Source organism: Rosa chinensis, chromosome 2 (assembly GCF_002994745.2).
Source record: "Rosa chinensis cultivar Old Blush chromosome 2, RchiOBHm-V2, whole genome shotgun sequence".
Lineage (NCBI taxonomy): Eukaryota > Viridiplantae > Streptophyta > Magnoliopsida > Rosales > Rosaceae > Rosa > Rosa chinensis.
The window spans coordinates 52,264,416-52,280,866 of NC_037089.1; the positions used below are offsets into that span (position 1 = coordinate 52,264,416).

General features: G+C 36.0%; 2 protein-coding genes across 2 annotated transcripts; both read right to left on the reverse strand.

Moving 5' to 3' along the window:
- Nucleotides 1-522: 522 nt before the first annotated feature.
- On the reverse strand, nucleotides 523-5,218 carry LOC112185632 (PTI1-like tyrosine-protein kinase At3g15890). Its single transcript, XM_024323895.2, has 4 exons — nucleotides 4,883-5,218; nucleotides 3,821-3,968; nucleotides 1,561-1,823; nucleotides 523-1,480 (listed from the first exon to the last, which is right to left on the reverse strand). Exons 1-4 carry the CDS (start codon nucleotides 4,924-4,926, stop codon nucleotides 820-822), a joined length of 1,116 nt encoding a protein of 371 aa, XP_024179663.1. The 5' UTR covers nucleotides 4,927-5,218; the 3' UTR covers nucleotides 523-819.
- Nucleotides 5,219-12,891: 7,673 nt separating this feature from the next.
- Nucleotides 12,892-16,013, reverse strand: LOC112184498 (protein FAR1-RELATED SEQUENCE 5-like). Its single transcript, XM_024322761.1, has 5 exons — nucleotides 15,180-16,013; nucleotides 14,230-15,075; nucleotides 14,022-14,099; nucleotides 13,864-13,941; nucleotides 12,892-12,900 (listed from the first exon to the last, which is right to left on the reverse strand). Exons 1-5 carry the CDS (start codon nucleotides 16,011-16,013, stop codon nucleotides 12,892-12,894), a joined length of 1,845 nt encoding a protein of 614 aa, XP_024178529.1.
- Between the last annotated feature and the right edge of the window lie 438 nt (nucleotides 16,014-16,451).

Sequence of the window (16,451 nt, forward strand, 5' to 3'; positions counted from 1 at the left end):
AGGACGCAAAAAAAAAAAAAAAAAACTGACTTGAGGGTATTTTAGGAAGTGCAAAAAGATGTTGAGTTGAAATATTATTAAAAAAATAAAAGGATGTGTGATTTGTAACTAGAGGTGTGCAAATTTCAGCCCCCAAAATATAACTTATCAACGCCTTACAGGCCAACCAGCCAAAAGACGAGAGATCTTCATTGACAAAGCTATGTTTTCTTTTAAGAATGAGTAGACTCGTTGATGTTCAGAGCATAATTGAAAGAAATTTATCAAAGTTGCAGCACCTTAATTTGTTGTCATCATGAACACAAAGCAATGAACGGACCATGCAAGGTGCGAATAATTCCGAATGCTCCTCTCATGGTTACTTTGATGAGGATGATGCACACACCTGTTATATGCAAAACTTTCACAATGCACGACCAAATTCTACAAAGCACCTGCTGCAATATGTGATGTTTAAGTTGCGGGTTCAGAGGTATCATGCGAATAATTATGCAAAATGTAAACATAGATGAAAACTCAGAATCAAAGCAATTGTTCCGTTTTTGTATTGCTGCACTAGGTCACCAAACTAACATGATGACTGCCGATGAACACCAAAAAAAGTTCTGATGTCAATCAAATGCTCATTACAAACCAAAAATAAAAAGGGGCTATAGGCAAACGAGGAATGCACACATAACAAGGCACTCACCCAAACAACGGTTTCAAATGAAAAGGCAACTATCATCCCTGGCCATTCGTATAAATTGACAGGATAGCCAGTGCCACCTTTACTTTAAGTCTAAATCCACAACCACATATACATGTTTCCACATTTTCTCAGCCAATATGTGCAATGCCAGGCACAGCCTCCTTTGAGTCCAGCTTGTCATCCTTTTCCTCTGAGATGAAATCCGAGCTATCTTCAGCACCCGATGTCCCATCATTAGAGTCTGCAGCCTGGTGATTCTTAAAAAGTTCATCATTCTCTAGTTTAGCCAACTTCTCTTTTGATTCTCCCTTCAGAAGCTCTACCACTTCCAGTATAGTAGGTCTTCTCTCAGGTTGATTGTGAGCACATAGTAGGGCCACAAAGATAACTCTTTTCAGCTCATCCTCTACATACTTGCCGCTGAGCTTGGGATCTGCTAATGCATCAAACTTTCTCTCGCAAGCCAATGGCAGTGCCCAATCAGTAATTGTGCGTTTCATTGTTGCATTCAGTTTCTCAATGGGTTTTTTGCCACTGGCAAGCTCTAGCAGGAGAATGCCAAAACTGTAGACATCACAACTCTCTGATGCTTTCCCTAACATTGCATACTCAGGTGCAAGGTAGCCAAGGGTACCCTTAACTCTTGTGGTCACATGTGTAGCACCATCAGGGATTAACTTTGCAAAACCAAAATCAGCAACTTGAGCCTGGAAGTCTGAGTCTACCAACACATTGCTAGCTTTGATGTCTCTGTGTATTATATGTGGGGTTGCATGGTGGTGAAGATAGCTGGACAGATTGAATAAAGAGGTTAGCATAAGAGAGAATCACAATTACAGAACGATGAAATAATTGGGTTCAGTACTTACGCAATTCCCTCAGCAGATCCAATTGCAATATTCATCCGCCGACTCCAGTCAAGAAGGCATTCAGCTGAATGTTGGCCATGAAGATGAGAAAGTAAGCTCAAATTTGGCATGTAATCATATACAATTAAACGCTCTTGTCCTTCTGCACAATACCCACGCAAACTGAGCAGATTCTTATGCCTAACTCGTGCCAGTATCTCAACCTCAACTGCAAATTCCATCTCTGCTTTGTTGCTCCAGACTTTTAACCTTTTAACTGCAATCTGCATTCAAATGATTCAGAATTACAAAACAAATTACCCAAAAAAACAAGTAAATCTAGGCATTAAAAGCACAAAGATTTTCACAACCACAATATATAATACAATTCCACAGGAATCACTATCAAGCCAAGTAATTTAAGGAAATCCCATAACCTGACAGCAAATCAAGCATGTCATCTTTGATAGTCTAGAGAAGTCTCAACGTCTCAGAATTAATGGTTTCCTTTTGAAGAAACTGCGTTTTATATTGTTAAGTTTACAGTCTCCAGTCATGCTTTGCGTCACTATTAGAGTTATTACTGGAACCTAAAAGCCAAGTGCTTCTTCAGAAGGCTGAGACAATACTATAAAGAAACAATCTCTGACATACATCTGCTCGCAGCTAAGTCATAGTGAAGATAAAATTTAATTGGATAGAAAAATAAAATTTGAACAAGCTTGTCCTCTCTCTCATTTCTAGATCCCGATCACAGTGATCAAATTAATTTAACAAACTGAAACAATAGTTTTAACCAGCAATACGCATGGGTGCATGCAGCTTGGCACAATTGTATAGCTTGCAGATCTAGAGTTCCTAGGTTCCTGTCGCAGAAAAAGCCTCTGCAGAGCCCACATTGGAGAGACCCTATGCAATACGTCAACCTTTTAGTAAGTATATATGTATATCAGTATATCTAATATGCCCAAACAATCGGATACTGTTGATCTAAGAGGGCGAGAATGACAGGTAGGAAATAGTGAAGTCCATATAAACTTTCTCCATATACAAAACATGCCTCATCTCTAGCAGCTATAGCTCAAGCTTGAGATTGCAACGATGGCACTTATCATCTTCCTTCTCTTATAAGTTTCAGCAAGGTAGCTGCTGATTTTGCCTCACATTCTTCAGGGAATAGTATATTTATAGTTCATCTTCCGCTCAAATGATTGGTTCTAAGTATGACACAAAACTTACCAGAATAATACAGTGCTTCTGGTTAAACTTCTTTGACAGTACTTTCCTATTATTTTTGTCTTCCACTATATAATATCCTGAATATGCTCCAAGATGAAATTGTACAGCAACTTGCCAGAACACTACACTGTTCGTGGTTACACTTCTTTTCATGACGAATTAACTCTAAGACTCCAGTACTTTCCTAATAGTTTTGTCTTCCAAAATCTACCCTCTTGACTACATTTCAACATGAAATGCAATTCTCACAGCTTTAGATGTTCGAAGTAAACATTACCTCTAGCAAAATTTTTACCGTGAGAATTGCATTTCATGTTGGAATATAGTCAAGAGAAAGCTAATAATGCATGTTGGAACCAACTACGAAATAAGCAAACACTACTTCTAGCTTATCTTACACTAAAAAGTTCACTTGAAAAATGGTGAAACTAGAAGAATAATGGTCCAGATAATACTACTTCTGATAGTAACAGGAAAGCCAATATAGCATAGCATGAAGTTGGAACCAACTAGGAAATGTTTTTCCCTGCAAACAATAACATAAACAGGATCTTAAACAGAGAATTATCAAGATTCAGATGTTCTGTTACTTGCTATTACAAATTGTCAGTGTCTACTGCTGTTTTTATGAGGAAAAGACAGTTACTGAAACTATTCCTATCGAAGACCATGGCAGATGATCTTGTACCTACCAGCTCTAAAACCCTGAATTGGTCACTTTAAACCTATTTTAATGCCTCATCTGAACTTTTTTTTTTCCTTTCTAAAACAACCAGATTCATCAGGTGTACGCAATCTTCATAATCATATCAAAAACCAATTGAAAAATGCGAATTCAGATACCCAACTTAATGATCAACCAACAGTTACCTTTTCTTCATGAGTAGATTTTGATAAATAATGTTCTTTGTTCTTTGTCAGTTTGTAACAAACAATATTCCATGATCAACCAGTTATATACTGTTAAAGCTTGAAATTAACTAAGCAACCAGCAGAATTCATATTGAAATTAAAGAAAGAAACTAAAAGCATTGATGATTACTTGTGATCCATCCCAGAGCTGACCCCAGTAAACACTTCCAAATCCTCCTTCTCCAAGTTTGTTGTCATAATTAAAGTTGTTTGTTGCTGCATGCAGTTCCTTCAAGGAAAAGATCCTCCATGTTGGCTGCTTCTTTCCTCTTTGTTTCCTGTACATCAGATTCCGTTCAATCATAGCATGAGGTACATAATATGAAAATAGAAGTCATTTATTGAATAAGCAAATTTCTAAAGCAAAAAATACTATTGCTAATAGCAGACAAACAGCAGCACAGAAGGGAATCAAAGACCAAGAATCGAAACACCAGATGCATAAAGTTCACTACACTTTTCTTGCTTGTTGGAGAGATGGACAAAATGCAATAAAAAAGATGCATTGCCTGTTGAAAATTTTGTAGGCGGTAAGTTTACTGGAAATAAAATAGAACATCCAAAGAAAGAAATAATTATTACTCACTTCATTGATGTGTGCTTGTAAACTGTTTTACTCGGTCATCAAGATTCCAATCTAATATTAATGTTTAGTCTGTTTTTCCTCTTACATAGCAATCAACAGTTGGACTAATAAATTCCTCTTACTCCCACCCATTTTCCTTGTCTGTGTAAATTGAGCTAAACCCAGTCTGCGCCGTCCTTCTTCCCCCCTATTTTGTAGTTCAGAAAACCATCCCCACAACTCGACCAGAACTCTCAGTAACACACCTGTTCTCTTTGTCTATTTGATTTGAGCTCAACCCAGAATGCAAATCCTTTTCTTTTCCATAAAAGAAACTCATCTGAATAACCCAGAAAAGTATAAACCTCAAGTTCATATACCACTCTACTCTTCCTAACACCCATGAGCTAACCCAGAACCAAAATCAGACCTAAACCCAGAACCAAAACCCACTTAGAAATTCCACTTTCTCACCTAGAAAAAACTAGAGCAGAACATAGAATCAATAGTTTAATTAAACAATAAAGCAAAATTTAAATAAATAAAAAAAAAACAAACAACAGCAATAATCAAACTCAAAAATTCAAATCAAGCCTTGGAAATAAATAAAGAAAATGATTAACGTACCGATCGAAGCCCTTTCCACAGCACAACATTCTACAAAAAGCCATAGTCAAACTCAAAGCCCCCACCAAATCGAGAAACCGATACAACCCAGCAATCCAAATCAGCTCTGTTGGCTTCTGGTGAACTCTAAGAAAGCAAAAAGCTCTGTTGGTCAGTGGAGTAGAGAGAGAAAGCAAAAACGACGGAGATGAAGACGACGAGATTCGAAGCTTGGTGGTTGGAACATTTGATTTGCAGAAGCAAAAAAAAAAAAGTCCACAGGGCTTGTTCGTTAAGCTTTGCTCTCTTTGTTCCAAGTTTCAGGTTTTCGGTCCAGTTGTTATCATTCTTGCAAGTCCCATTTTCAAACCGCAGACATAGTTGGGGACCCCCATTTGCATTTCTTTATTCCTAAATCTGATTTCACTTTCTTTATCTTTTTCTTTTTGCAAATAAAATTAAAACGTATTAAATGGGATTTGGTTGCAATTACTTGTATTAAATTTCTTCACAGTTCATCATCACCCTCATCCACAAGGGCAAGGAAAATGACATGCCAGTAGGGGTGGACAATTAGAGATCGATTTACTGCTACATGAATTTGATCAAACATTTATTTTTCAATGTATTAATGCAGAGTAATTTTTTTTTTAAAGTAACCGAATCGAATACAATGTTGTAAATGAGTTAGATTTTAATTACACTGTGACGCCGAAAGAAACTCCGGCTATATATTTGGGATTGTATAGCCGAACCAAATCGAATTGTACTCGGCCAGTTCATTTCTAGTCAATTACAACCGCAAAAAAGCTAACAACAAGACACATGCCCCATCATCACTGCCATAAAAATCAATAACGCACTAATGCACCATCGTATCAAATCTAAGAGGAAGATGAACCACTCAATGTCATCATTTATCTTCATGTCTTATTTTATGCAGTTGATTTTACTCTCTCGAGTGTTATGTAAGCTGAAATCAAAATAATTTTTTTAACGAGCGGGGCTCCGGTGGTACTGCATATCCTTCATATGATGGATCTATTTTCAATTCCTATTATCTCAATTTTGTATGTTCTTATCTTTTTTAATTAGTTAGGTTCTTATCTTTTTTAATTAGTTAGACTACAAGTTATGATTTTTCACTCGTTTGAAGTTTTATTTCATTAAATGTTTTTCCATTCAAAATTTATTGAGGCCACATAACTTTTTTTTTATTATCGAAATAGGTCAGCCATTTCATTAAGTTCAGCAAGCAGTACAAAAATAGGCCACATAACTTGATAGCCATACAACAAACTAATATATATCGTTTTTTTTAGAGAGTATTCAATGCACCGACATGCAATTATATCAACAAAAATGGACAATTTGATAACATTAAGGGGGGTGTATTGTATATGGAATTAGTGTTAAATCTATGGAATTTTAAAGTCTGGGTGTATTCAATATAAACTTTTAATAGTCCATAAAAGTCTTGAGGTATTCAATTAGAATTTTTAAAGACTTCATGAATTCCACCAAAATCTATTCAATTAGGATTTTTAAAAATGAATAAAAGTACAGAGGTATTCAAAATATCATTCGTACTTATGGAATTAGAAAATCATGGATAATCATGGACTTTGTAGTGTTAACTATACATACCAAACTCCAATAATTTTCCAGCCTCCAGACCAAAGATTTCAAAAAGTCTATCAAAGTTTCCTCTTCAAAAAAAAAAAAAAAATTATCAAAGTTCTTCTCTCTACGCACAAAGAAGTTTGTCCTTCATCATCCCTCTCTTAATTTTTTGTCTTTTCTCTAATCTTTTATGATATCAACCTTTTTTGATACCCAACATGTTCATTGTAGTTATTGAATGTGATTTTTTTTTTCAATTGTGATACTTTGAACCCTAATAGCAATAAAAAAAGATTTATGAAACCCTAAAACTCAAATATTGTGGTCTAACCCTAAGACCTTGAACCCTACTAAATTTTATTTTATTAATTAATTATTCTAATTAATTTAAATTTATATTATGGTTCAAAAAAAGGTTGAACAATTGAATTTAAATTGATTGATTATAGATCAAGACATTGATGAATATTGCTACAATATATGTTAATCGGCGATAACAAAATTGATGACAATAATTAACCATAAACATCAAGTGATCTATATCGTATATTTATGTTGTTGGGAGATTAGGAATGAGAACAAACTCGCTAGACAGACTAACAATCATTTATTTGAGTCAATTTCTATTAGAAGATACTATAGCATTGAAGAGACAACAAGTTATTATTTTGTTTTGTGTTTGGGCTGCATTTGTTTTTTATTTTTTTTATTTTTTTTATTTTTTTGTACATCCTAGGAAATCTGTAGAAGTCATTCATAATAAAGTATATAGATTTTCATGAATCAATAAAAGTCTGTTGCTAAAATCAATGGTTTTAAGAAATCCATAACAGTCTATCAACTTTTTAATGAGTCTATGGACTTTTCAAAAAGTCTGTCATTTAAAAAAAGTCTGCACAAATCCAAATACAATACACCCCCCTAAGTATCTTTTTTTATTATTACGATCACTTTACAACACAATCATTTTTTAAGAACGGTTTAGCAACTACTATGATGACTTTGTTGCCTCACTCAAACCAACTACCATCTAATGTTCCACTTTTCTCTCTCCCAAAGACCATTCGGTTACTGAATATATATATATATATATATATATATATATATATATAATCTTGTTTTGGATTCCTCTTCTTCTGGATAGAGATGATTTTTGTTACATTTGAAGACGATAATTATTGGTTTATGCAAAATGAACCAGTTTCCTCTGTCCCAGATGGTTGAAACTTGAAAGAAGTGATTTTTAACTTTTTATTTGTCATTTATTTAAGTGGAGTGAAATTTGCACCCCCAATATTACAATCTGCACCCCCTTCTTAATTTTTTAATATTTTCTGATACCCTCTTATATTTGTTTCCCATATTACCCTTCTTCTCCAACCATTTTTCTTCTCTCTCTCTCTCGCTGTCATCGAATCCCAAATCCCCTATTCTAAAAAAAAAAAAAATCCCAAATCCCCAACTGCTGCATTCAGTGCCCGGAAGCCTCCTCCATGATCGACCCATCATCAAGGACGGCAAGCTCTACCTCATCTCAGCTCACGAACAGCCCGATCGGCTTTTCAAGAGCTGTTCTGCTCTCTACTCCACTGAGCTTGATGATCAGAACGAAAAGAAAACCACCCGATTGACTCCACCCGGGTCCGTCGATTACAGTCCGGCCGTTTCTCTCTCGGCGAGTTCGTCGCCGTCGCTTCTTACGGCTCTCGTCCCTGGGACGACGAGTTTCACCAGCTCAATACTGACATCGTCGTCTTCCGAGCTTCACAACCCGGAAAGCGTGTGGTGGTCTGTGAGAGCGGCGGGTTGTCCGCCTCGTCCGGCGACTCCATCATCTACTTTCCGAATTGATTTCCCCCAAGATTTTGAGTCCCCCGCATCCCCGTTGACTCCCTCCGGGTCACTCCATCGGGTCTCCACTGCTTCACTCCGGCCGCCATGCACAGACGGAAAAAGAATAATCGTCGCCACTCTCCGCCGCAACACGAATTTCCGACACGTGGAGGTCTTCGACGTCGACACGAAGACGTTCCATCCGGTCACCTCGACGCTGAACCCGAATTTCCACCATTTCAACCCGTTCGTTTCTCCGGACTCCTAGTTCCTCGGGTACCACCGATTCCGCGGCGAGTCGACTCAGTGGGGCGGCGAGTCGATATTCCTCACTTGGAGCCAGTGTCGTCTCCCGTGAGACATCTCCAAATGTTGAGGCTTCACGGCTTCTTCCCGACCTTCTCTCTTGACGCCGATCTCTTCGGGTTTAATCCCGATTTTGAAGGAAACCCCGGCATCAAAATCGTCAAGTCATACTGGTCCAAGTGTTGGACTTTAATCAAAGGCCGTACGGCCTTCTACAACTGCTGGAGCCCCATAGAGAGACACGTCACATACACATCCATAGGCCCAAGTTTTCCAGCGATCTTCTGGGCTGTTCGAGGTATGAACTTTCTTCTACTCGTTGTGCTCTACATGCTGGTATAATTGGTTTTGAGTTTTGATGGATGGGTGTTTTAATTGTTTCAACCTCCGTCGTCGTTCACTGTGCTTGGCAATCGGTCTGTCTCACTGTGCTTCGAATGCTTTGGCCCCCTCTCCGATTTTTGCAGAAGCTTTGGCTCTGCAACTGCTCTCTTTCTGCAAAGCTTCCCACAGCTTTTTGTTTTGTTGTTCTTGTTACTATTGGCCTGTGTGTGTCTGTGTGGTATATACATGAGCCAACGAGGAGAAACGGGTTTGAGAGGATGAGATGCAGCTTTGAGTTTGTTGGTTGGAGAAGAAGGGTAATATGGGAAACAAATATACGAGGGCATCAGAAAATATTAAAAAATTAAAAAGGGGGTGCAGGTTGTAATATGGGGGTGCAAATTTCACTCCCCTTATTTAAAGGCCCTCCTTGACCGTTGTTCAGTTGTTACAAAGAGTCCGGAAGAAGAAACAGCAAATAGGTAATAGAATATGCCAAAATGGTTGGAATAAGTTGGGCATTGGCTAGAGATGGTAACAGAAACCCAAAAGATTCTATAAATAAACAATAATTGATAGACAAGCAACATAACTCAAGTGATGGCAGCTCAAATTATATAAAATTTGTAGAATCAAAGTGTAATAATGGTATATAAAATCTTGGGATAGGGACTTTGAGTGGGGAAGACGGGAGTCATGCTTTGGCGTCTTTGAGCTCTACACGTTGATGGAAACACAACAGAGACGAGAAGACTTATGGCAAAGACAAGACATATATGGAAACCGGAGGAGGCAGCGTCGGAGGGGGAGGCGGTGTTTTATGTGCAGGGCCGGTCCTGACATTTTGATGGTCTGAGGCAGTGGCGTAGCTAAAAATTTCATTTAGGAGGGGCAAAATATAATCAAGCTATTACATTGAAGAAAAAAAAATAGTTTACTAACACAATTGCTCATGTAATGAAATCTTTACATAATTACCTTATACCTTAATAAATTACATGACGAATGATACTGATTTGTTTGACAATTAGCTTGATTTATTAGAGAATATTAATTGTGATTCCATTTGCATTAATAGAAATTGAAAGACGAAAGCATCAAATAGAAAAAAAGGAAAATAATTAATGTATTTAATTAGGTCAAAGATGAAACTGATTAGCCGAAAAAGCATACTTTTCATTTCTTAAGAGGGTCGTTAAAGTATATAATATCTATCTACATGGAATGGTTGACCAATCAAGAGTTAGAATGAAAATTTGAGAAGGGTCAGCTGACCCTTCTCACCCTATACTCCCTACGCCCATGGCCTGAGGCAAATAATTTAAATGTGGCCTCACATAATAAAATTCATATAATCGAACAAATTTATATATATATATATATATATATAAATTAAACCTCCACATTAATGTTAATGCAAGGAAAAAAAAAAAGGTGTTCAATTCCAAAATAATTTTTCACTTAGAAGTTGAAAAAAATAAAAAAGAACAGAATATATTTAACTACAAAAGAAACCAATGAATAACAAAGGGCAAGTATATTAATATTCAATTTCAAAATATTCTTTCCATAGAAGCTGGAAAAAGAAGGAACAAAAAAGTTTAATTGCAAAGAAACTAATTAAGACCAAAAAAAAAAAGACAAAAAGTGCAATTAAACTAATTAAGAAAAAAAAAAAAGGCCACAATGTGTTTCGAACCTTGATGCTACAAACACCATCACATCTATATTACCACTGCACTAGCGTGGTCGCTTTGTAGTTGATATGCGAAAAACTATTATATAATCATAAACAAATATATGTAAAAAAAAAAAACAAACAAACAAACAAACTTGGCAGAGGCCAGTCGGAGAGTGGTGGCCTGAGGCAGCTGCCTCAAGCAGCAGCCCTCAGGGCCGGCTCTGTTTTTGTGGTATAATTCATGTCACTGTTGTGATGGTTGGTGGTGGTGTAGATCACGTCCAGTGACACTTGGTATGGAGTTGAGTCAACAACTTGAGAATTAAGAGTGTTTGTATATATAGTTATGTGTGAGACTAAATTCTCAAATTTACTTAAAAAAACGAGACTGTTAGTAGATTAAATGAAATTGAATTATTCTGTTAGATTTTAATTTATCAAAAGTAGAACACATGTTATTGTAGTAAATTATTTTAACAAAATAAGTTATTGTTTAGGAAATTTCGAGTTCATTTGTAATATTCTAGTTTTGGCTTACATACTTGGATAGCGTAGAAAAAAGTGTTACTACTTACCAAAGGGCCGGGAGACGAGACTGATATCGGAATGAGTATAGTTCACTTCATCATTGCAAATACAAGAATAGGTTGAGAACTTAAGATTGCAGAAGTCTCCCGGTCTCACCTCTCAATGGGGCATAGTGGCATAATGGCATGACATTATGTTCCAATTACATAAACTGATAAACCTTAGTAAGTAAGGATACCCACCAATCATTGATGTCAGACCAGAGTGGCAGTGCTTTTGGTGAGTCCTACTCCTACAAGACAATACCTTCCAAAATATTGGACTTCTATATATGAAACATTGGCTGGCTCTATAAAGAGATGGGAATAATGCATGTCATTGAACTATGATAGTACTTTTTTTTTTTTTTTTTTTTGAGAAGAGAACTATGATAGTACTTAGAGTGCATTTCTAGAAGGATGCAGCTTGCTATTCTTGGATATATATATATATATGCATTTCTTCTCACAGATAGGCTTGTCTTCTTTCCTTTTCCCTTCTCTTTTCTTTGTACTTGTTTTCCTGCAACATATGCGTAGCTTTGAAGGTTTCAACTACTAGCTGGTGTACAAACTATGGATTAAAACTGGGTTTAACTCTCATTAAATGCAGCGCCAGTGGCAGATTGAAAACAAAATTCTCTTTTGTAGGCGAGAATAAGATGTTTGCATGCTATTTTGTTGCCCATTCAATTATTTTGCGCTTCTAATTTCTTAAGGTCATTTGTCAAATTATCGTCGAAGGATCCGGCTCATCTAAAGTGAGGAGTCTGTAAATTTACTTGAATTTCACAAAATCTTGACTCTTTATCTAATCTAAGAGCTCTGAAAAGTGACATCATTCTTGGATCAGTTTTTGGTTTTCTACTCTAACTCTAGTTAAGGTTACGTTAGTTGTCATTAACTCCGGCAAAAAAAAAACTCTCCTCTGCTTTAAAGACTCTGCTTGGCGTCAAAGCCTGCTATGCTATGCTCTGTGCTTCCATGGAAACTCACCTACGGATACAAGAAGGCATACATACAATCTGGGTGATCGAGAAACAGAAGAACTTTCCTTAAAGTTCCTTTGGCGTGCAAGGATCCGTTCTTCCTTTTTATCGTTTACTTTGAGGTAATTTGATTTATTCAAACACGTAATTTTCATATTATAGGAAGCGCAGACTCAAAGATGCTTGCTGAAGTATGACATCGGCTGTTTGGATTTTTTTTTTTTTTGATTAGCTGGAGTGAATGGTAGTGGAGTCTGATAGATGCGCATAACATGTTCGATGAATTGCCAAGCTCAAAATTTTTGTATTGAAATTAAATTTTGTTCAGGTGAATACGGAGTATGATTTGGTATTAGTTATTAAAGGCCAGAAGTTGACTTTTGTTCTTCATCTTTACTCATTTTTTTGGGTTGGATGTTGTAAGAAACTTTGAGTTTGAGTGCTCAAGCTTTATATCTAGTGATTTGGATGCTATATCAGTGGCTTGTTTTGGTTTCCTCAATTGAATATTAATCCATATCCTCAACCTTTGATTCTCTACCACTCTCATCATGATATTCTTATATATCTAGCCATTAATCCGTTTATTACAGCACCAAGCACATACATTAAAGATTAAAACATAAATTATATGAGGTATTGATTGATTCAGACCAAAAAGAAAAAGATATAGTTTACCGATTAGAAGTGGTACTTTTTTGTGATTAACTATTGGATCTGCATTGACACACCAACATATCAGTATAGTTCTAGTCTAATAGTCGAGCATTGATCAATTATCAGGCAAGTATGAAAGATTAATCTTCTTATTCAACTGAGATAAAATCGTCTGATTGTTTAAACATTATTATTGAGGTTGTTAAGATTGGTAAAGATCATCAGTTCATGAACTGGCAAGTTAAGGGGGAAATTAACCAAGGCCAACTTGCATAAGAGTGCTACTACTTCAAATACGTTTGATCATAGAGCTTAACACAAGAGCTAGCATTGATTAATGATATAGAGATAAAACCCCATCATTCAAATCATCTCAACAATACTTCCTTCAAGATTCATGAAACTTTTAACAGCAATAAAAAATAAAAATAGGGGTACAACTATCTGCATCTAGTCTTTGACATTTATAGAAGATTACTATGTATGATAACCAACTAAACGATTAGACAATTGTTTCTTTCTTTTGCTTGATGGTGGAGCTCCTTGATCCTATATGACAAGAAAAATAAAAAATATTACATTTTGTTGCATATATCATAAACATATGACATGTTAAGTCACAAACATTGATACTAATATCTTTATTGCCGGAGAGTCTTGACGTAGTGATTGATTCTCTGTAGAGGATTTCTTATTTCTCTTTCTTGAAGGTTCAGCTTCTTGATTCTATATGACAAGAGGCAAAGGTTTGACCTTAGAAATCAGTTTGCAATAAATAAAGAGTTGGCAATACATTTAAATTTTGTTCTGATATATATAAAAAAGAACACTCATATATGCATGATAAAAGTCTTTGTTACCTGAGATGCTTGAGGTAATGATTGATCCTTATCAGACGATCTTGTATTTCTCTTTCTTGATGGTTGAGTTTGATCCTGTTTGACAAGAACAATTTTTTTTTTTTTTAACTCTAAACATATATAATAACTTATAAGTGCATATTATACAAAATCCATTTATCACCTGGGATTGTTGAGGTACTGATTGATCCTTACTAGACAATTTCTTATTCCTCTTTCTTGATGGTTGAGCTTCTTGATCCTATTTGACAAGAATGAACAAAAAATTAAATTTACCTGCATATGATAAACTCACATGTGCATGATAACAACCTTTCTTACCTGAGATTGTTGTGGTACTGATTGATCTTTATCAGATGATTTCTCATTTTTCTCTTTCGATGGTTCAACTTCTTGACCCTGTTTGATAAGAAAGAAAGAAAAATACTAAATTCGCTCACATGATAAACTGATACATGCATGACAAGAAAAAATAAATCAATTTGTTGAACATATGACATGTAATCAATTAATATAAAGTTATTATTACCTTATCTGATTCTTGAATTGAATTATCTTTCCTAGAAGATTTTTTCTTTCCCTTGCCTATATTCTCATGCCAAGCCTTAGGGCGTTTTTTGCGACCTTTACAATTGTTTTTCTTCTTCAAACCTTTTGCCTTCTGAAGTAAGCTTTCAATTTGACTTTCTTGAACCATCCTCTCACCCCCACCTTGCGAAGAATTATGCAGTTCATCAATACTCGTTGTTGAGTTGTCCAAGAAGATGTCTTCAACCTGTTTTCTTAACTCATGTGCGATTTTCATTACCAATTCAAAGGCTTTTTCATCTCCAGATGCTCGAGATGCAATATCAACTAATATAGGGCAAGCTGTTCTATATCGCTCAGCTATAGTCAATTTCTTATCTTCCATTACATTGGCTTCATTCATGCTTGCAACAGCCTCATTTCTTGCCTCCCTAGTCCACCTCTTAAGAATATATTGATCAGGAATTCTTTTAATATCCCATACATCAAGAACTTTCAGAGCATGACAACACAAAATTCCATAACTCTGAAATTTCATGCAACTGCATAAGATACTTTGGTCTGAAGTTTGAAATTTCACCTTATGCTCCTTATGCTCTCTTTTTTCATCTACAATGGCAATCGTATACTCATGTGTATGAGTAGATTCCTCACGCTGTTTTATAATAGCTGCTGAAGACCAATCAAATTCTTCTTGGAAATACTTTTCAAAGATTGATGGAGTGTAGATTTTCGCTGCTTGTTGTAGTACAGGTGATTTTTGTACCTTCACGCTCGGTAACTTTTGCCTAGAATTATACTCAGCTTCTAGCTCCTTATAGTGCTTTTCATTAGCGACCCTTTCAAACTGTTTAAAAAAACACATGATATCATGTCTGACTTTAAGTAAGCTTTTAAATCACTGTTCAGGCTTTCACTAAGCTGTGTACTTCGCATACCAATTGTAAATACCTTTTTTATATAACATTTAGCCCATTTCTCCTTAATTTCATATATCTTTTCCAACCATGGATTGCTGCAAACATTATATTTGCATAGCATAGCATTCCAAGCATCTTCAAATTCTTTCTCTTCCTCGTGCTCATACATGCATGTTGCAAAATCTGTAAGAAAAAATGAGCCATCCTTCATCAGGTATCCCAAATGCTTGATTCCATTTTGCATTATATGCCAACTACATAATCCATGAAACGTATCTGGAAGCACCTCGACCAATGCCTTTGCCATTGCAGGATCTTGGTCTGTAAATATAGTCTTTGGCTTTTTTTGCTTATGTGCTTCTAAGAATGTCTGGAACAACCACTTAAAAGATTCAGCTATCTCATCATAAAGGAGTGCAGCCCTAAATAGTACAGTCTCTCTGTGAAGATTAAACCCAGAAAATACCCCAAAAGGCCTATATTCTTTATTAGTACTGTATGTGGTGTCGAAAGTAATGACATCACCAAAATGAACATAAGCAATAATCATTCTTGTATCTGCCCAAAATATATTTGTAATCTGTTCTTCACTATCCAATTGTACAGTATATTGGAATGAGGGATTCTCACAAGATTGATTGTGTAAATATCTTAGGAGGCTGCCTGCTTCTCCATATGCCATAGCCTTTTGCCGCTTACTTCTTAAGTAATTTTTTTGATCCCTTTCAATGTATCCAAGATTTTCCTTCCCACCAACTTGTTGACTGAAAAATTGGTGTGCAGCCTTTGGTTTAAGTCCAGAGTCATCGGCAAAATCAATATGAATAGCTTGACTATCTGTTAGATTCCGTTGAGATGGAATCATGTGACACGTTTTTGGAGTATGCAGAAGATGATTATGCTCATGTACAAAATCATGAACCTCAAACTTGCTACTTTCTCTATTGAATTGCAGTCCCAATCGTACAAGACAGTTTGTTCGTGTTTCTGCTCTAGGGTTCTTTGTTAGATGATCTCGTTTATCTGCTACTCGATTACCCTCTTTTGAGCACACAAATCTAACTGTAGTAATTTGTCCATCTATTCGACTCTTATTTGCATACACTTTTCGAACCCCAAAACCAGTTTGGCCTCCTTACTTACGCCAAAATTGAAATGCAGCATCTACTGTATCAAATTGCATACCTATTCGAGGAATCCAATCAAGAGACTTATTGATGCCCTCATCGAAATTACTTGTTGTACTGTCATCCATACCACTTCATATGTAATAATACAAGACAAATATTAACTACAAGATACA

Coding starts and splice junctions, on each gene's coding strand:
- LOC112185632 (XM_024323895.2), bottom strand. CDS start 4,926: ATGGCTTTTTGTAGAATGTTGTGCTGTGGAAAGGGCTTCGATCG. Junction 3,969..4,882: donor TGTGGAAAGGGCTTCGATCG/GTACGTTAATCA, acceptor TCTGATGTACAG/GAAACAAAGAGGAAAGAAGC. Junction 1,481..1,560: donor GGATCTGCTGAGGGAATTGC/GTAAGTACTGAA, acceptor CAATCTGTCCAG/CTATCTTCACCACCATGCAA.
- LOC112184498 (XM_024322761.1), bottom strand. CDS start 16,013: ATGATTCCATCTCAACGGAATCTAACAGATAGTCAAGCTATTCATATT. Junction 15,076..15,179: donor CTAAATGTTATATAAAAAAG/GTATTTACAATT, acceptor TTTTTTAAACAG/TTTGAAAGGGTCGCTAATGA. Junction 13,942..14,021: donor CAGTACCACAACAATCTCAG/GTAAGAAAGGTT, acceptor CTTGTCAAATAG/GATCAAGAAGCTCAACCATC.